This window comes from Hevea brasiliensis, chromosome 6 (genome assembly GCF_030052815.1).
Source record: "Hevea brasiliensis isolate MT/VB/25A 57/8 chromosome 6, ASM3005281v1, whole genome shotgun sequence".
Lineage (NCBI taxonomy): Eukaryota > Viridiplantae > Streptophyta > Magnoliopsida > Malpighiales > Euphorbiaceae > Hevea > Hevea brasiliensis.
In genome coordinates, this window is record NC_079498.1 from 6,036,998 (window position 1) to 6,059,261 (window position 22,264).

Genomic DNA, 22,264 nt, shown 5'->3' on the forward strand with positions numbered 1-22,264 from the left:
AAAAAAAATGAAAACAATTATTTTATATTATTTAAATAAATTATTAAAATAAAAAAATATAATTTCTATTTTAAAAGAATAAAAAAAATAAAATTTATACTTTATTTTTTTATTTATATATTTAAAAAAATTTAAAATATTTTAACAATCATTTCTTTTTATTTCTATCAATTTGAATGGAATATTTTGAATTTTTTTTCTTTAATTCTATTTTATATTTAATGTTTAAATAAAAAAAATTATATATATATATATATATATCAAAAATACTACACAGCTCAAATTGAGCTAGCCCAAAATGACATATTAGTAATTAAATTGAAATTCATTACCATTTTACCCTTTTAATGTATGAGCCATTTATGATGATTTGTGAGCCATTTAGCTCATTTATAAGTCACTTGACTATAAAATCTCTTCATTTAATATCTACTCACCAAACAACATTTTCCAATGTCAAATTAAGATGCTAGTAGTTTTTGAAACTCTAAAAATTAATGCTATGGGAAATATACAAATTTAGAAATTTTGTATACTATAAGTTATTACATATAATATATTTGTTATAAGATAAGATATATTGATTTTTAATGATAAGTTATACTATAAGTTATATTTATTTTTTTTAACTTGAAATATGATATAAATTTGATATATATTAATTGAAATGAAGTAAATAGCATTTTAAAAATGAAATTAAATATTATAACAATAAATATTGATATTAAAGTAAGTATTATATTAAAATTGGTTTGAAATTTGATAGTGGTGTTAGAGTGATAATGATGGCGGTGGTTGATTAGTGTAGATAGAGTGACGGTCAAAGTAGTTATATTTATATTTTTTCAGTATATAAAATATTAAAATATGATATAAATTTCACTATATATATTTTAAATCACATATACTCCATAAACACTCAAATCACCACGATTTACAATCACCACTATTATCGTTATTTAAATCATTTATTACAAATTATATGAATATAGATAGATATAAATGTAAAAATAAATATTACTTGACATGATATACACTTTTAACAAATAAAATTTATATTTTCGAAAAAAATATTTTATATATATTTCATGCAATAAAATGTTGAATGAAGGCAAGTAGTCTGATTGGCATAGAAGCATGCATCTCAGCGTGGTTCAAGGTTTGAGCCCTCTCTATATTATATATTATTTTTTTCCATTTATAAGCACACCTAACACAATACGTTATATATATATATATATATATATATATATATATATATATATATATATATATATATATTCGTTGATTTGAAAAGCGGATGAGGGTTAATAGCCCGATTGCACATGCTCCCAAGCATAAGGTAGAGGGTTCAGGGTTCGAATCTTTCTTTTGCCCTTTTTTTTAATTTATGATTCTTTATAATTCTTTTCATTAAAAAATATAATATCAAACTGTAATAATTGAAAGTATTTTTAAATCCTAATTAACACTTTTTCTTAAAATTATAATATAACAAATGTTTAAATTTAAAATTATAAGATATATATAAATCATTTACTTATATACATCTAGTTTTATAGTATTAACATCACTTCACTACTATTAGAATAATCACCTATACAACGATCAATAGTTAAATAAGCACCACCGCTATAATCACCACGTATATAATATTACCACCGTTATTATCATTAAATCATTGTTTTTAATTTAAATATAGAGGGAGATAGTCAAAGATATTTAGAGAATGATAGAAATAAAATGAATTATAGATAGAGATATTAAGATTATAATATATATATAAAGATAAATAGAGGGAGAGAGAGATAAAGATGTGGAGAGAGATATATAGAAATGCATAAATTAATTTATGTGTTGATTTCAAAATCAACACATATATTGATTTATACATTTCTATATATCATATATATAAAGATAAATAGAGGAAGAGAGAGATAAAGATGTGGAGAGAAATATATAGAAATGCATAAATCAATATGTGTTAATTTATTGATTTATGCATTTCTATGTATCTCTCTCCTCTATTTATTTTTATATATATGATAATCTTAAAATATCTATCTATAACTCATTTTATTTCTATCATTCTCTAAATATCTTTGACTATCTCCCTCTATATTTAAATTAAAAGTAATGATTTAATGATGATAATGGTAGTAATATTGTACACGTGCTGATTATAGCGGTGGTGCTAATTTAACTATTGATAGTTATATATGTGACTATTATAATAGTAGTGAAGTATTGTTAATACTATAAAACTAGGTGTATATAAGTAAATGATTTATATATATATATATCTTATAATTTTAAATTTAAATATTTGTTATATTATAATTTTAAGGAAAAGTGTTAATTAGGGTTTAAAAATACTTCCCATTATTATAGTTTAATATTATATTTTTTAATGAAAAGAATTATAAAGAATCACAAAAGAGAAAAAAAAAAAAAAAGGGGGACAAATGAAGGGATCGAATCCTAAACCCTCTACCTTATACTTGGGAGCATGTGCCAATCGGACTATTAGCTCTCATCCGACAAATTTTTGTACACACACACACACAAGAGTTATTTCAAAATCAACACATATTGATTTATACATTTCTATATATTTCTCTCCATCTATTTATCTTTATATATATGATAATCTTAATATTTCTGTCTATAGCTCTTTTTATTTCTATCATTCTCTAAATATCTTTAACTAGCTCCCTCTATATTTAAATTAAAAACAATAATTTAGTGATGATAATCGTGGTAATATTGTACACGTGGTGATTGTAGCAGTGATGTTGATTTAACGATTGATCGTTGTATAGGTGATTATTCTAATAGTAGTGAAATTGTGTTAATACTGTAAAACTAGGTATATATAAATAAATGATTTATATATATCTTATAATTTTAAATCTAAAAATTTGTTATATTATAATTTTAAGGAAAAATGTTAATTAGGATTTAAAAATACTTACAATCATCATAATTTAATATTATATTTTAAAATGAAAATAATTATAAATAATCACAAAAGAAGAAAAAAAAAAAAGGGACAAATGGAGGGATTGAACCCTAAAACCTTTATCTTATGCTTGGGAGCATGTGACAATAGAACTATTAGCCCTCATCCACTTTTTAAATCAATGAAAAAAAAATATATATATATATATAAATGATATTTGACATAAGGAGGGCTCGAACCCTAAACTACACTGGAATGCTTACTTCTATGCCAGTCAGGCTACTTACCCTCATTTAACATTTTATTGCATGAAATATATATATATATATATATATATATATATATATATATATATATATATATTATTTTTTTCAAAAATATAAATTTTATTTGTTAAAATTATATATCATGTCCAGTAATATTTATTTTTATATTTATATATAATTCTTCTCTACAATCTAATTTATTATGCTAGCTCATCACTGCTGCATGTAGTAGCTCATATGTGTATGCATTAATGCAATAGACACACTTCTCGAATCATCAATTCTTGAATAGTGCGTATGGCTGTAAGTAATAATAGCTTACTGCATGCACACTTTACTTTGTATGAGTCATTAAATGAGCTACCTCACCAACTACATGCTTTGAAATTATTTTTAAACTGTTTTTCTCTCTTTCTTTTAAGGGTATAATAGTAAAAATATATAAATTAGTATCATTTGAGCTAACTCAAATTGAGCTATTTAGCAGTACTTTATATATATATATATATATATATATTTATTTTATTTTTTTTTTTTGTTCTCTACATTTCCCACGTTCCAACCACGTAATAATTACGCTTGAGCAAGCGCAAATAATTACGCTTGACTTGACCATGCCACTGCTGGCCATTAAATTTTTTATCTCACAATTTTATTAAAAGACTTCAATGATTTTTTTTTTATCCTAATTTCATGAACTCAAATAGGCTTTTTACTTATACTTTTTATAACTTCTGTTTTATCTTTAAAAACTTCACCCAAACAGGGAACAGATACAAAAGGTAAGAACTGCAAGCCTTGTTATTTGCTCTCTCTCTCTCTCTCTCTCTCTCAGTTTATATGTATTAAAAATAAAGAGAGATTTATTTCATTGCTCTCTCTCAGCCTATGGCTTTTGCTGGTCCATCACTTCCACGGGCCATAGCGAAGATTATGAAACCAAGAATGGTTGCGGAGGATCTGAGTGGAAATGGGAAGGAGATTTTAAGGACTTGCATTTCTCTTAAGCCCCCAGTGGATGGCAAAAACCGTAAGGATTTGCAGCAAGGTATTATTTATGAAGTTTGGCATTTGTAGAAATTACTAATTATAAATAGAATGTTTCCTTTTAATTTTGATGAAATAAAAATTTTTAAAATAAATATTTATTATTTCAAAATATAAAATTAAAAAAAAAAAATCCACATGCAAACTCATTAGACTGCCAAATAATCATAATTAATTATATTAAGACATTTATCACATAAATATTAACAGCATCATAAAAAAAAGGGGGCAAATGACGAAATTACTGTTTATAATTAACAGTAACCACCACTCCTCATTCCTCCTTTTTTATGTAGGTATAAATTTCAAATGCCTGGTGTAAAATTTTTCCATTAATTACCAGTATTACAGTCAAATAATAAAAAGCAAACTACTTACTCGACAAATTAAGGCTGTATACGAGTCAATTTGGGCAAGTTCATTTTATTTACCAAATTAAATTGATAAAGTTGATTATATTAATATTTAAATTAAAATTCATAAATTAAATTATTAAATTAGATTTATTCATTTTTCACATTAAACATAATAAAATTAATTTAAACGATTTTTACTTATTTTAATATTTTTTAAATTTTTATAATTTAATTTTTATTAAACATTTTATATATATATATATATATATATATATATATTATCACATGCTAATTAAAAAATATATATCAATTTAAAATACATTATTCAATAAAAATTAAAATAAAATTATTAATATACTTTTTTAATGTATATATATATATATATATATATATATATATATATATATATATATATATATATTCAATTTGCGTTAAAATTTCACTATATTAATTAGAAATTTAAATTTATAATTATTTTTAAATTATAATTAATATTTAAATATGAAATATCACTGATTTCGATTTAGATCTAACCGAATTGATCCGTTTTAACAATTTCTTTGTGCAACCCTACAAAGAATCACTCAAGTGGAGATGGCTTTGATCCATATAAATATAATTCACCCTTGCAATTCAACCCTTCGTCAAGCCCACCGATCTAATATTTGATTAGTATATTTAGGACACTTTTATCTACTAATTAGAAAGATCAAACACCACACATTGCTAATGTAAAATTGGCTAATCACAGCGTGCACCGAGTTTCAGGAATGTCATCTACGAAGACTGGGGGAATATACTGGCCTACTGCACAAACTTAAAGATATAATCCCTCACCAACAAGGGTACCCGGGTATGAAATGTCATCTACGAAGACTGGGGGAATATAGGCATCAAACAAGTGGGCAATGGTAAAGGAGAAAACTTTAGAGAGGGAAAACCAAAGGCAAAAAGGTTCTATGCAATCCAGTTTTACATAAGCAAAGCATTCCAGAACAAATAGTTAATTGGCAACATATCCAAAGGCTGCAAAGTATATGAAAAACAGAAACAAGTAGTTTCATTCATTAAATCATAAATGTCAGTTCTAAGATAGTATCATAAAGATCAAAGGACTACACAATGTTTGAGATGCATCATCTTTCCTCTAAACATCAACAAAATAACTGAACCCTAATCACAAAATTACATACATTAAGAGCAGAAGAGATAAACACCTAAATTGGCTCTGAGATAAAGAAGAAAAGGGAACTTAAGCCTTCTTGGGGGACTTTGTGGCCTTTGTGGGAGATTTGGGTTCCTTGGTGGCTTTCTCAGTCTTTTTGGGTAACAGAACAGGATTAATGTTAGGAAGGACACCTCCATGAGCAATGGTTACACCTGCAAGCAACTTTCCCAGCTCCTCATCGTTTCTCACAGCCAGCAATACGTGCCTTGGTATTATTCTATTCTTCTTGTTATCTCGAGCTGCATTCCCAGCCAATTCCAACACCTGAATTCCCAAAACTTAAGGTATCAGAACAGAGAATATAAATTTCAACCTGGTTCACAGTGTAAAACAGAAAAATTAGAGAATTCAAAAGGAAAAGCAACTAGTGTGTCACTAATCGAGCTTGCAAAAGGCAAAATCAGATTAAAAGGACTCGCAATCTTTTTTTGTTTTTCTTGAAAACCATAATTCAAATTCATGGACAGTATCGCTTGAATAACTTTTGGACATAATAAGAAAAACTTTAAGCTCCATTTGCTACTTGTGTTGGCTCAAGAAAGTATGAGTCGCGCAAGACAACTTTTTCCATCATTTTCCTAACAACCAAACAGGCATTTGGGACCAGAATGAACAAAAAAACAGCAAATTTGGCACAGTTCACAGATAGTAAACAAAATCCCAACTGATATGTAATACATAAACAATAAAAGACTAAATAAGCTAGAATCACAGATCTGAAACTAAACAAATAAGATAAATCCAAAAGGGGGGAAAGGATATAGAGGTTACTTCAGCAGCCAAGTACTCGAGCACTGCAGCCAAGTAAACTGGAGCGCCCGTTCCAACCCGCTCGGAATATCTCCCCTTCTTCAAGTAACGCCCGATTCTCCCAACGGGAAACTGCAGACCCGCTTTGACCGACCTTGAAACGGGCTTCTTCTTTGGACCTCCACCTTTCCTCCCTCCAGCCCCCTTTTTCACTTTCCCTCCGGTCTCCATATCCACCTGATAGATACGGGCGATTTAGATTCTCCGAGAAAGGAAACCACCGATCCGGTCTTGTTAGATACACAGATAGAGGCGATACAGATAGTTCACAGCGGTACATTGTGCTATCGTGGCATGTTTTTATAGCCCGGTGTCTGAACGTGGGCTTGCCGGGAGTGGCAATGAGAGATGGGAGACCGTTGGATTGGGTCCGATCGACGGTTATGGACCTTTAAGGGGCAATCCGCGTGATTTGGAATGGACCAATAGTAACCGAGAGCTTGGATTTTTTTTTTTTGCACCACTCGTAAATTTTAAATGCCATTGTTTTTGCATAGTTTTTTTAAGAAGAATTGTGAGTCAATAATCAGAATTCATTATTATTAAAATTATGATAATTTTAATAAAATTTTTATTTTAATATAATTTTATATATATATTATTTATATTTGATATAAAATTCTAAATGATTAATTCTCTGAGAACACCCAAATTTATCTTTAAATTTATTGAAAATATTTGATTAATTAAAATAAATAATTTTTATTAGCAGGGAGTTGTGATAAAAAGAACTTGGGAGAAATTAGTAGGGTATCATGGAAGACTCTAAAACCTTGGGTTTATATATATGATTCCAAGGAAGTTTAGTAGTTGAATTTGCTATTTCAAATTATTATTAAAATTACGATAATTTTAATAAAATATTTATTCTAATATAATTCATACATATATATTATTCACATTCGATGTAGGATCCTGAATAATTAATCATTTAGACACGGTCAAATTTATCCTTAAATTTATTGATAATATTTGATTAATTAAAATAAATAAATTTTATTAGCAGGGAGTTGTGAGCTTGGGAAAAGAAACAAAAGAAGAGGGGAAAATTGAGAGAGAATTTCCATCGCATGAAGAATGAGAAATATTGAGGGTCTGCTTATTTGTGAAACAATTTTTTGTTTTTAATTTTTAATTTTTAAGAAAATTCTAGTTCTTATTTTGTATGAAAAACAAAGGAAAACAAATTCACCTATCAATAATTGAAAATTAATTTTTTTAATTTAAAAAATTAATATCTTTTATCATAAGAAAAATCAATATAAAATATATTTGAAAAAAATATTTTAATTTAAAATTTTTAATATGTTTTATTATTTTTTATAATATAATTAAATTTTTTAACATTATGAAAAATATTTTTCTAAATAATTATTCAATTCAATCATAAAAAATTTATAGTATAATTTTGCTTATAGAAAAAACATTGTTTTAATTTGGAAAGCAGTGCCAAATAACTTAAAATTATTTATGGTTTATCGTAAAAAAATTTTGTAATTTGTCAATTTTTGCAATTAAACCCAGAAACTTGTATAATTGCCAATTAAATTATAACATTTAACTAATATTTCAAATTGACTCAATGATTAAGAAACCATTAGTATACTTAACAAGAATTCCTCATCAGCTGCCATTGTTACTAGATAAGTTACAATAAAGACCCCAAATTAGGGTTAATTGCTAAAAAATATGAAGTTTGTCAATTTTATAATTAATTAAACTCTCACGTTTAATTAATGTCTTAAAATTACCCAATTGTCAACAAACCGTTAGTATGTGGTGCTCAACGGGAAGTCGTAATGATTTTCATTTTTAACTATTTTGGTTAGGAGTCGCACTTTATAAGTTTATTAATAGTTGATATTAGTGTGCAATTGATTCAAGGGACTGGTTGTTCTTTATTCAATTGATTTGATTCACTTTAAAATGGTCGGGTGAATAAGTTACTTATACATTTGTTTCAGCGAAAAAAAAATGCTCTTAAGGAGAAATTTACAAAGTTTGAGGATACTAATAGCAAAATCACTTAGAAATAGATACAGTTTAGTGAAAAGTGTGATTAAAAATGATACAAGGAGAGCAAAGTTAAAGTGTTGACAAATAAAAAAAAATTAAATGATGAAATAGTTTATTTGAATAAGGAGTTGACTATGTAGAGTAGGAAAATTTTAATTTTGTTTTATTTTACTCTGTTTCTAGGGTTTATGTTGTTATGCATATGTATAGTAATAATGAACAAGCATTGTTAATGCTAGTTTTAATGTGTAGATTGATTATAATGAGATTGGGTAATTATATCTGCAAAATAACATTTGACTTATAATTTCTTATTTGTTGAAATATACTAATGATTTATTGATAGTCGGGTCAATTTGAGACATCAATTAAATGTAAGGGTTTAATTGGTAAATATGCAAATTTCAAGGTTTAGTAATTAACCCTAATTTGAGATTTTTAATATAGCTTATCCAGTGATGATATAACAACTAACGTGGAACTCTTGTTAAGTATACTAACAGGTTTTTAACAGTCAGGTTAATTTAAGAGATTAATCAAATATAAGAGTTTAATTGACAATAATAAAAATTTTAGGGTTTAATTGTAAAAAATGCCAAATTTCAGGGGATTTTTTGTTGGAAATTAACCCAATTATTTACCTAATTCCAGTTGAATTTTGGAAAATTGAAAAATCAATTTTTAAATCTTCCATTTGAAAAATGAAATGTATGAATACAAAACTCTATTTTTCAATTTTCTTTATATTCAATAAAAAAAATACAAAATGTCGATGAATGAGCTAATATGCGTATATTCGCGCGCGAAAAACCCGAGACAAATCCATTTATCAGTGGACTAGTCCTTTGAGATCTCTCATTAGTTGTGGATGGGTGTGTGTGTGTGTTGGACTTATAAGGATTAGCGTGCGTTGGCAAAATTACCATGGTTTTACTGAGGAACGTATCATTTCCTGGAGCTTATATGTATGCGTATTTATCTTCGATAAAAAAAATTTAAAACTTTTTTAGAAAACTATTTTAATTTTCTATAAATAAATAGGCTTTAACATTTTATATTGAGATAAATATTCAAAATCATTAAGGATGTTTTTATATACAAAGTTTGAAATAGATATCTGATCATAGTTTAGAAACTAATTTTGTCAAAAGCATTTAAAAGGATGCTTTTTTGAAAACATTAATTTGAATAAACCAAATTCAATTTAGACACAACCAAACATATTATAAACTAGCATTTTTACCTAAATCTGCCCTTTTTTTTGTTGCACTGCCAAACGAGGTCATAGAGTTGGATACAAGTAGAAAGCTTCTATGGTCCAAAAAGGAAAAAAATATATTAGCGGCACAGCCCAACAACAACCTGAGCCTTGAGTTTTGTTCTCATTGGAGTCTAGTTTCCTAATGATTGGTATCAAGGGTAAGTTGGTCTCAAAATTAAAGTTTAGGTACTTTACATATCTCTAAATTAAGATACTGTTTATATAATTTACCATTTACTAAGTGCATAATAAGCTTAATATTAAAAAGTTATAACAAATATAAAATATCTTATATTAATGATTATATTAATGGTACTTGTGACACATGTATCTTAAATATTTTATTTGTCTACTTTTATCTATCATTTTTCAGAAGTTGTTCTTTTTATAATTATTTGTCGTTTTGAGAATATCAAGAATCATTAATTACTTTTTTTTTCAATTTTACCTTAAATCTACTAAACAATATAACTATTTATACAGTTTCCTAAAAACCATCATAACACTCCCTCACTCTAAATCAGGTGAGATAAGAGTAATTTAGTTAAATTACAGAGTATTTTATTATAATTTAGGTGAGTTAATTATTTTCTTAATCATTGTATAAAAATTTTAAAAAATAGACAAAAGTGGACAGAGGGAGCAACGAGTAACAATTTAAGGCATTTAATTATAATTTAAGATGTGTGTCTTAAGAAATAATTTTAAGGCATGTGTATTTTAAACAAGGCACGGGAATTTATCTTTACTATTTAAGTATAACTAATGTATGGCTAAACAAAATATAAATGATTAAAAAGAACTTTTTTTGATAAGGCTATTTAAGTTCAAAAAATGTTGTTATGTAAGTTTTGTAAAATTCATTTTAAATTCCATTAATTTTGATAGAAAATGGTTTTAGTTATAAACAATTTCTAGAATTAATTTGTTTTTGCGAGCCAAACACGCAAAACATTGTATTTAATTGAATTTCACAAACTTTTTTATTTAAAAATTTATAAACAAGTTTTAAAGTAAAAATTGGAAATCTAATCAAACATTTCAGAGGATAGAGATTACAAATTTGTAAAAAATAAATAAAATTTTATTAATCTTATAATTATTTTATTAATATAATCTCAAATCTCCAAACAAGTATTCTTAGCACTTGGACCTTTGTCTCTCTTGCATAGTGAGAGAAAAATTCCTTTTCTTTTTCGTACTTGTCGTCATTAATTTTTCTAAGGCCATCCCCTATCCTTAGGGGTAAGGGATGGCTATATCCATTATGAGAGGATGGATTCTTCTCTCTCCTCTTGATTTTTGTTTTGTATAGTTTTGTAATGTTGTTATAATGGGTTGCACATATTGAGCTTGATGGTGAGGGATTCAAGATCTGCTTGGTTTTCGATTAGGAACACTCAGCGGGGTTTTTTCCAGTTTGCTAGCAAAACAAGAGCTATTGATACCTTTTAAAGGTCGATCTCTAGTCCTTGGGCTATAGGAGAATGAGAAGCCCACTTCTGTCATGCCATTTCTCACTTTATCTAACACCTACTGTAACACCCCAATTTTTGTGAAAATGTTAAATATGATTGTTATTAGAAATAGAAATAACATTTATAATGTTTTGGGGAGAAAGTTAAATTTAGAAATTTGATTTATAAGTGAAGATTTGAATTTTTGGGTGTAATATGGACTTTTGGAAAGATCAAGGATCAAATCGAACTTTTCCTATTAAAGTAGGACAGCCGGCCACTTTAAAAAAAAAAAACAGTAAAAGGAAGAATGGAGTATTGGGAAAGGGAAGGACGAAAGGAAAAGAAAGAAGAAGGAGAAGAAGAAGGAAGAATAGCCAATTTTTTAGATTTCTCAGGCAAGGAAGGACATCGGCAAAGGAAAAAGATGAAGAGTGGTCTGAAAAGCAAGAAACTAGATAGAGAAAGGGAGAAAGAGGATGAATAAGAGCATAAACAGGGGTTGAGTAGGGGTAGCAACTTTGTCTTACATCCAAGTGAGTTTCGTGCATCTTTCACCATTAATTTTTGGATATATTTGAGGTCTATATGTTTAGAAGTTATAATTAAAATTTGGTAATTTTTAACAATTAAATTTGGAGAAATAAATTGTTGAACATAGGTTGTCTATATTTGAAATTTTAAATTTTGGCTACTGAAATTTGAGAAAAATAAATAGTTAGAATGCTTAGAAAATTATGAAATTTGGTAGAAATGATATTTAGGATGTTGGGCCTATTTTGTTCAAATTTGGTGAATTTTGAACTTGTGATTTGTGAGATATAAATTATTTTATATGAGTTATCTGAGTAAGAGCTATTCTTAGAAATTTAAAATTTAAAGGGTTTAATAAATATTTTGATATCTCAGGATGTAGAAATAATTTGATGCTAAAATTTTTATTGATGATGTATTTGGATGTCTTGAACATATGGTTAAAATTTGAAATTTATCTGATAATTAGAATATTTTATGTAAATTTGAATGGACAAATTGCTAATTTTGGTATTAAGGATTGAGTTAAGTTTAATATGTTATTTTGATGGAACTGAAATTATTTTGAGATAATATGTGGTGTTTAATAAATTTTTAAGTTATTGTGGAATATTCTAATTTAGATTTGAGTATGAAGTATTTGAATTAATAATTGTATGAAGATATAAGTTGAAAATTTGTGTAAGTTGATATAATTATTAAGTGGTGGATTTGAGTTTTGTAACAAGAAATTTAGTCCAATTTGAAGAAGGAATACTGTTGAATATTCATTAGAAATTTAATATGGAATTGAAGTTTTATTGATTACTTAATTATAATTATATCATGATATTTTAGTAAGAGCTTTTGAGATTGTGGTTTTAATTGGACTATAGAGGAGTTCAGGAACCGAACTGGAGATTAGAGTTTTGGACGTAACTTATGATGTTTGTAGACCCCAAATGGACATTGTGTTGTATTATGTTCTGTTTTGTTGTGGGCCTGAGGCCTTTGAATTGTTGAGATATAAATGAGATTTTTCTTACAAGGAGGTTATGTCCAAGGTATAAGGAAAACTCTACTGAATTTTGGACACAAACCTAGGAAATCTTTGTTTTTTTAATTAATTATTGTTGATCTATTATTGATAGTTATCTAGTATGTTTGCTTAAGTGATCCAAATTAACAATTTTCTTATTCTCAGCAAAAACTAATAAGTATTGGGTTACACTGTGAGTTGATATTGATTTTATTTGTAATTTCAATATTATTAATTCATATTCAAGGCATGTTTATGCATTCACTTATATGTATATATATAATTAGTTAAATGATAGGCACGCTCCTTTGCTGCATATGTTATTGAATTTGTTTGTGGATGTTGCCTTAAGATAACTTGGAGCTGTTGGTGTGAGTATGGTGTGGATATGGATATGGGTAGGACGAGTAATCACGGCTAGAGCTTGACTCACAGGGACTTGATCCTTATATATGGATAAGTCGGGGTGAGCACAGTTTTGAGTTGATCTCGCTGGCCTCCGCATATATATTATTAAGCAAAAGTTCAGCTTTAGTTAACCTCACTGGCAAGTATTAGATTAAGAGAGCTGTACAGAAAATCAGCTCCCATATATGTGTTGATGTGATACATGAGTATGTGTGTGTTCCAAATTACCTTTTGTGCGAATATTGGTTGAATTGTTTGAATTATATGAACATGTTACATTTCATACATAGGAATGCATTAGACTTAGTTAGTTATAGATATTATATTTAAAATTAATATATTATTCTCTGAGTCGAACGCCAATCCCTGTTCAACTATTTTCCTTAGGTGATAGATGGCTTTATTTGATATTAACCTGCTTTCTTTCCCCACAAGTTTAAGCTGAAAATATTTTGATTGACCTTTATTGTCTTTTATTTAAATTTAAAACTCTACATGGACCAATAGTTATATTTTTTTTATTTGAGTTGTGATAACTTAGTTCTGAAGTTATAAAATTAATTATGCGAGATTGTATAGACGTATGAAATGTTTACAATTGATGATGGAGGGAGCTAAGCTCCCAAATGTTGATATTTGTAGTTTGAGGATTGTGAGGATGAGTTAAGCTCCCCATATTATTAATTTTATTTGTTTACAGGTCGAGTGAGTTAATGTTTTTCGTTTGATAATATAATTTATGGTTGAACTCTATTCGTTTGTTTTCTTGAAATTAGGCTATCTTATTGGGTTTTGTGGTCGGGTTCGAGATAGTTAGGCTTACCATGGGTTTCGGGGGCTTTATACTGACCCAAGTCCTAGTGTCGGTTTGGCCCATAAATCGGGTCATGACACCTACATGGGTTTGGTTCTTTTTAAACAATTGATGGCTTTCATTTTTTAGTTAAGTCCAAGGGTTGACCATTTTTTTTTTGGGAAATCTGCTTAGCTATTGGCTGAAAGGTTTCACCTTACTTGTTATCGGAGCTCTCAATTGTGTGTCTAGTTCTTATCGTCCACCCTTAGACAATGGCGGAGCTGATGATGGTGGAGTTAGTTTGTTCCATTGTTTTTGTCTAGCATTTAATTTTTTGGGTAACCCACCCATATGCCTTAAGATTTAATTTTAAGCTTTGGGCCTATTATATTTTACGTGTTGGGCATTGGTTTTAATTAGCTGTCTCTTATTGTAATTGGGCTTTTTTTTTTTTTTTTAACTTGCAAGAAATGCATTACACGACACTTTGGACACCAGCAAAAAGAGAAGACAAAAGCACAGGAGGAGTGGCTTGAAGCAATCACAAGATAACCTACCATGAAAAGCCAGTTTTGCTAAACATTTCACAACTTGATTTGCCAAGTGGCAAACTAAGGACAAAAACACTTGAGTAAAATTAGGAACAAGTTTCTTTGTGGTTTGAATTTAGGCCTTACACTCCCAGACACTACTTGAGACTAGAGAGTTTATAGTTGATACTAAGGAAGTAGAGTCAGTTTCTAGAATTATATTCCAGGCTCCCATTTGATGAGCTAAGCTAATAGCTTAAACCATAGCTTCTGTTTCTCCCACCAAAACAAAGGAGCAAACTAATGTTTTAACACAGTCATCCATGTGCAAACATAAATGATTCCTAACAATGACCGTTACAAAAGCAAAGGGATATCCCTTTTTTAATGCAACAACATAATTCGACTTAAGGAAGTCGTTGAGTGGGCAGACCCTTTTATCTAGAATAGAATCATGCACTCTAATAGACCTGGAAGTGTCTCTACTCAGTATGATCTAGGAAAGCTCTGAAGATCATATGAGAATGCACCTAGAAGTAGCAATAAGGTTTAGATCATGGTACTTAAAACAGATTCGCTCCTTATGTTCCAAAAGGTCCAACATGTAAGGACTATTAAATTCAAGGCTGCTGCATTTGTCTGAGAGTGACAAATGATTTATGTCCACCAGTGAGCAAAAGAGGAGAATCCCACCATATTAGGTTTGTAGGCAGATGGGTTACTAAACCAATGGCTTGTGAGTGATTGCACTATAATAACATATGTTCAATTGTTTCCCTGCTTTATTGACACTGAGGGGCAAAGTAGGTTGACTCGTATTCCTCTAGCTTCAAGATTTGCTCAAATAGGGACTACATTATGCATAAGTTTAAAGAAACGGAAGCGTGAAAAACACAAGTTTATACTATTGAATTCAAAAATTTTCACCTAGGGTCACATGCATTATGCAAGATTTATTTTTATCTATTTGATTTCAATGATAAACAACATATTAAAACTCTTTTAATATGTTTTGGATTTGTATTTGCCATTTAAGATTTTAAAATTAATCAAATTAACTTTAGAACCCTAGATTAAATTAAGAACAAATACACTAACCTCTTGATGCACTGCAGTGTATTTGCGCCTTTGAGATGCGTCTTCAAGACACCAGATGTTGTCCCTCTAGCTTGTCCACACCAAGAACACCTATGGCAGCCCTTGAACAGCTTCTAAAGCTTTTTCTATTATTTAGAAAATCAAGTTCTGCCTTTTAAGAGATTAAAGACGTAAACAGGACACTAGAAACAATTTCTAGTGTTTTTTTATTCAAGAGATTGTTTGCTAATCTCTTGGAATAGATGAGAAATGAAGAGAACGAGAAGGGAGACTCTTTTTTCATAACAACACTTATATAGCTAGGTTAACACATTAAACCCCTGCCACATGTCACCCTCTGATTGGTTCTAGATTTAATTGACCCAATCACATTGTGCCAAGTGTCAAACCTATATTTAATCTTAATTTTAATCATCTTACATTATTACAAGATACTTGGCAAGCTTATGTGTAATGCCATATGTCACCATCTCATGGTGCCACATGTCACCCTGTGAAATGACCAAAATGCCCCTGTGTCTTAATTTTGAGTTCTCAACCCAAAATAATTGTTTCTCTTCTTCTAATCAATTTATATCAAATATAAATTAATTAATTAATCTATATTAATTAATTTCTCATTAATTAAATTCATATTTAAACACTTTAAATATAAATTTAACTTATACTGTACATCCAATAACCTAGATTTAGTTTCAAGTCATGCTAGGGACTTTGCAATCTAATTGCAAACCACACCTATTTAATTAATCAATTAAACTCTTTAATTAATTAATTAAATCATATTTAATTATGTGATAACTTGTGTATGTGTGTGACTTACTAGGCTCATCACTAATTGGCAATGAGATATGATATCAACTCTTAATATCATCAGAACTCTTTCTCACCATAAATGATTTCTCTAAATCATTTAATGCACCTCATAGACCATGGTTAACACCTAGCATAGCATGTCATGGCCCCCCAATTAGTAATAAGGTTTACCTTAAATGAACCTATAACCATATGTTACCATGCACTAGAATCTCTCTGTTACAAAATCCCAACTCAAGCTGGAGTCATGGTTTATGTCAAACCCCATTTACTATGAATATTATGTTCTCTTTTAATTCCAGTTCTTGATTAAAAAGATTTTCTCATCAGAAACTCTTTTCTGATTAAATCTATCTGTCCTGGCCAGGAACTTAAAACATCAAGAACAATTAAATGAATATAGGATTTTATCTCTATTTACTTAGAGGAACAAATTCCTTCTTGATCAACACCTAACTCTATATATAACTAGTAGGAGCCAACACGTACTCATATACCCATACATAGTACAAGTATGAAAGCAGTATCAAACTCAAATCACCTATATACAAGATAACTGTGCTATCTCAAGTCTAAAGATTATATGCACTGATATGATTTATGACAAAACATTGACAAGAGTAAACTCCATGTGCTTGTCATAAGTGTCACTGATTCGGCCTACTTATCATGTATAAGTGCCTTTGTCATATGGCATAAGACTCACCATTCCATCTTATTTATATCTCATATAAATAACTTGGGAACAAATATGAATACAATCTTTCTGGATAAGTCATGTCCTTATTATGAAGTATCCTCGATTGTAAACCTATTTATGATACTTTGTACTAGAAATACTGTTACTCATATTTTTAACAACTTAAAAATAGAATTTCTAACAAAATATCAATGGACATTTTTCTATTACACATAAATATCTTATGTAAACGGAAAAGTGAAAATGCCTTTTATTAATAAAAACATGTATAAGATACATACTAAATGATATGCTCTAGGGCATATTACTAACAAAGTTTTCATATATTTATTTTCATTTTTGGCTACACTTGTAACTTTCTTGTCTTTTTCCATATTACATGTAGGATTTGGAGAGAGCAATGAGGTCTTGATAATTCATATTGCCTAACCTTATTAGCAAGCATCTTATAAACTAATCTCAAGGAAAAACTTCCTTTACTGTCATGGTGCCACACAATAGTATCATCTGAACCTAGTGGAGGAATAGGGATAGAGTAAATAGCCCTTGAATCTTTGGCATTAAATAGAGAATGAACTAGATGGCGATGCCATTGCAAAGTGTTATGGTTTATGAGATCCCCGACCCTATTGACATTTAGAGGGCAATTGAAAGGCCGTTGAACTTGAGAGAATGGGGCCTTGGGTACCTAACGATCAAACCAAATGAAAGTGTTCATTCCATCCCCTATTTTCATCCTGTATCCCTCTTTTAAAATATCTCTCCTAGCCAGCAAACTTTGCCACACCCACGAGCTCTTTCTTTGAGAGTGAGCTTTCTAGAAATTGAAGCCTATAAAATACAAGACTTTCAAAACACACGCCCATAGACTATTAGGATTTGTCACCATATGCCAACATTGCTTTGTAAGACATGCTTTATTAAAAAGCTCAAAATCATGAAATCCTAAGCCTCTTTTATACTTAGGATGCGATACTCTGCTCTAGCTAAACAAGTGCAGCTTTTACTTTTTATCTCTCTAATCCCACCAGAAGTTAGATAGCAAATTGTTCAGTTGGTTGTAAAAATCCTTTAGAAATTTAGGACTGCCATAGTATAAGTGGAATGGCTACAAGGCTGATCTTTGTAATTGCAGTATTTCCTCAATGAAATCATATTACTAATTTTTTTTTCTTTAACTCCTTTGTAAAATATTATTTCCAAAAAAAAAAACTCCTTGATAAAATATGGAGTTTTTCGAATTTAATTGAAAAGCGGTTTCAGTAAGCAAGGTACCCATCAAAATCTCTAACCCTTTGTTTGGATTGAGGGAAATGGAAAGAAGATAAAAGAAAAGAAATGTGATTTTATCACATTTTCTTTGTTTGGATAGCAAATAGAGGAAAGAAATGAAAGGAAATTATATTTCCCAATTTTCCTTCATGAACCCAAAATATTTCCCTCCAATTTAGAGTGAAATGGAGAGAAATAAAGAGAATTAGGTACCATTTATATTAAAATTACTTATACACCCTTAACATCATATAATAACAAAATCATAAATTCATAACAATTAAGTAATTTTATTAAGAGGAAAATTTCATTTCTCCTCTGTAACATCCTGAATTTATTAAAAAATATATATATTCACATAAATGGCAAACTAAGTGGGTGTGCACTTGCTTTCTTTCATACCTAGGAAGTTGGCCACTAAGAGTTAGAGGACTAAAGTGAATTAATCAATAAGTTAATGAGTAAATAAAAGATTGGAGGACTAATTTGAATAGATTATAAAGTTTAGGGAAAATTTAAAAATAATAAAAATTTCCTTATGGACCAATGGGTAGAGGATGAAGGACTAATGGATAAAACGGAGATAAAATTCTGCCTTATCTTTTTCCTCCCTTTTTGGTCAGCCAACAGTCATCCATTGTTCCTCTTTTCTTTGTTTCTTTAACAGCCCAACTTCTCTCAAATTTGAAGGAGATAAATCAAACCAAAACCCTAGATCAAACTATTTTTGGAAGGCATAAGGAAGCAAGGGACTTGGTGAATCAAGCTTAAAGAACCCTAACTCCTTAAAGGATTTGAAGGAGATTTGAAAGGAAATAGGAGTAACAGTTAGTTCACAACCAAGGTTTGTGCTATAACCTTTATTTTTTATCAAGTTGAGTAAGGATATCACTAAGGATAAGGAGGAAATATAAGATAGTGAGAAAGATAGTTGGTAGGGGTGATGGAACCCTGGTTTTGCTAGTAGGTCTGCAGGATTAGTCAATTTTAAAAATTCATAACTTGAGCTAGGAAAGTTAGATTTCTGTGATCTTTATGTCTATGAAAACCTTGATGAATGCTCTAAAACTTTGTAGTTTCGTGCCATACCTAATTCCCCTATTAAGATAGTGTTTGAAGGTAAAATTTTTTATTACTTAAATTTAGAAAATTGACCTGATGATTTCCAGAAGCAGGACAACTAACTTTAAAAATTCATAACTTGTGCTATATAACTTGAAATAGTGTGATTATTGAACTATTGAAAAGCTAAATGAATATCCTAAAACTTTGTAGTTGTGACCGCAAATTGATTTTGTTGATTGCATGGTGAAATTCTTGCATTTCCTATTACTGCTCTAACTGTGATTGGAGTCTGGAACAGTTTGCACATTTTCATTTGTAACTTGAGATGTAAACCTGATTTTGATATGATTCAAATTAGAGATTCAAATGGACATATGAAAGTTTAATTATGAAAAAAAGCCATGAAACCCTTGTTGCTAGAATTTTTTGTGGAATTTTAACTTTGCTGCCATGTTTACCTTAATTGACTGAAAATTTTAATTGTGTGCGTGTGTTTGTTCATTTGGGGCAACAGTTTGGTAAATTAAATTGGTATTGGATGAATGTTTGTTGATTGGTTCTAATTACAGGATTTAAGTACTTTTGATGGAAAATACAAATGTATTTTTCGGGGGTCTGAAAAACAAAGAAAACTAGTTCATTTTGGCATGCGAATTTTGAACACAAAGTGTTTTATAAAATGTCTAAATAAACTTATTATTATATGAGGAAAGTAACCAATTAGCTAAAGAATTAATTATGGCCAATTGGGTAGGAAAATTCTTAGGTAACGGTAAAATTAATTTGATGGAAATGTTTGTTGGAAGTAGTTAAGGAATTTATTATGAATTGTTCGTATTCTTTTGTATTACAGTAGTTCGTAAGGAGGAAGGTGAAAATATTGGTGTCGGAGCCAAATCAACTTAGGTTGGAGATTAACGTACTCTTAATCTCTTATTTTTTAAAATATAGTATGACCTTTGATAACTTGAGAAAATTTATAAGAATTTTGTATGAAATTTAAATGCATGCGATATGAAAATACAGTAATGACAAAAGTTTTTGTGCATACAAGTATTGTTGATTACATAATGTAAAAATAAAAATGATAATTACCTTATTAAGCCCGGATAAACCTAGACAGTGAGTTATAGGTTTGGATAGATTAATATGCTAATAGGGGATATCATTAGCAGTACTGCATTAATTATGTTACTAGATTAATAAATGTCTATTAGAGGCACCGAGTGCCCAGTCAATAATTCTTTATCCATGGCTTTTAGTGTCGAATTTTATTATGGTTTATGTTGACAGGTATATAGAGACACTGAGTGCTCATTGTTGAACCGGTCAGAGACACTGAGTGTTTAGTACTGTGAGTCTATGTTGACAGTTATATAGAGGCATCGAGTGCCCAATGTTAAACCGGTCAGAGACACCGAATATTCAGTACCAAGAGTTCCACATTCAGTCCATACAGTTCTGTCATAGGTTACTGTGGGCATATAATAAATCTTAAAATGTGATTTAATTAAGAAAATGTACCCAAATATAATGAGAATTATGTTAAACCTTGAACTTTAAATATTTCATATAATTATTGTATCATTGAATCGATTCAGTATGCTTGTATTTGGAAATGGTAATAAATTTGATGTTTTGAGTTTCTTTATTTTTGAACATTATTTTTTTAAAATATCTTACGGTATGTATACAAGTTTTGCTTTTATTATTATTTTTTTAAAATTAAGAATGCACCATTAAACTGTAAAACTTAATGCGTTGGTTTTTCCTCGCGCAGGTATAGAAAGTAAAGAGTGGATAGTCAAACAGGAGAGAAGAGAGTGGATTTACAGAAAAGTCTGAAGTCACCTAAAACTTGGACTTTGTAGTAGATGCACTATCAACACTAGATATATTTTGTCATTCATTTTTATTTGCCCATTTGTCATGTACTAAAAACACATTATATAAATTTATTTTGAATGATTGTAAATTTAAGTATAAAAATATTTTATTACATTTATTGATTTATAAATTTATATATATTTAAATAAAGAATGTCTGAATATATTTTATATTAATATTTATATATGATGAAAGAATAAAATTAAATATAAATATAAGGAGAATTGATTGTCAATATTATTACAATTAAAAATTATAAATATTATTATTAACTGGTAAATGTTAAATATTTGGAAAAATTTTTTACAATTTTTTCACTTAAAATTTATAATTAAAAATAAAATATAAACATTAAAAAAGAAAAATATTCTAGAACAAATTTAGATACTCCATACACAATATAACATTTCTTTATTCGATTTCACCCTAAATCAAATAGGGTGTTACATCCTCTGTAATAAAAAAAAAATTAATTCCTCTTTTTTTTTTTATTCCCTTTAATTTTTCCTTAATTTCCTTGGCCTGTTCAATTAAAGATATAAACAAAGAGTTAAATAACCAATAAGATTCAACCACGTCACCGCAGGCCACACACGCAATCATTCTTTACGCATATCTCCAAGCCGTCGATCTATCCTCTACATCTCATCGGTTAATCTCTCCATGTCATCAATCCGTGTCAATCTGTATGCTCCAATCAAATCACATCTTTCTACCCTATAAATTATAAATCAATC

The 22,264-nt window shown here is 28.9% G+C and overlaps 1 protein-coding gene across 1 annotated transcript; it reads right to left on the bottom strand.

The window, feature by feature from the left end:
- Positions 1–5,669: 5,669 nt before the first annotated feature.
- On the bottom strand, positions 5,670–6,958 carry LOC110651293 (histone H2A). Its single transcript, XM_021806584.2, has 2 exons — positions 6,631–6,958; positions 5,670–6,123 (listed from the first exon to the last, which is right to left on the bottom strand). Exons 1-2 carry the CDS (start codon positions 6,838–6,840, stop codon positions 5,884–5,886), a joined length of 450 nt encoding a protein of 149 aa, XP_021662276.2. The 5' UTR covers positions 6,841–6,958; the 3' UTR covers positions 5,670–5,883.
- Positions 6,959–22,264: the final 15,306 nt, after the last annotated feature.

Excerpts from the sequence above, each read along its gene's own strand:
- LOC110651293 (XM_021806584.2), bottom strand. The coding sequence starts at position 6,840 with ATGGAGACCGGAGGGAAAGTGAAAAAGGGGGCTGGAGGGAGGAAAGGT. Across the intron at positions 6,124-6,630 it reads TCGAGTACTTGGCTGCTGAA|GTGTTGGAATTGGCTGGGAA; the intron begins GTAACCTCTATA and ends TTGGGAATTCAG.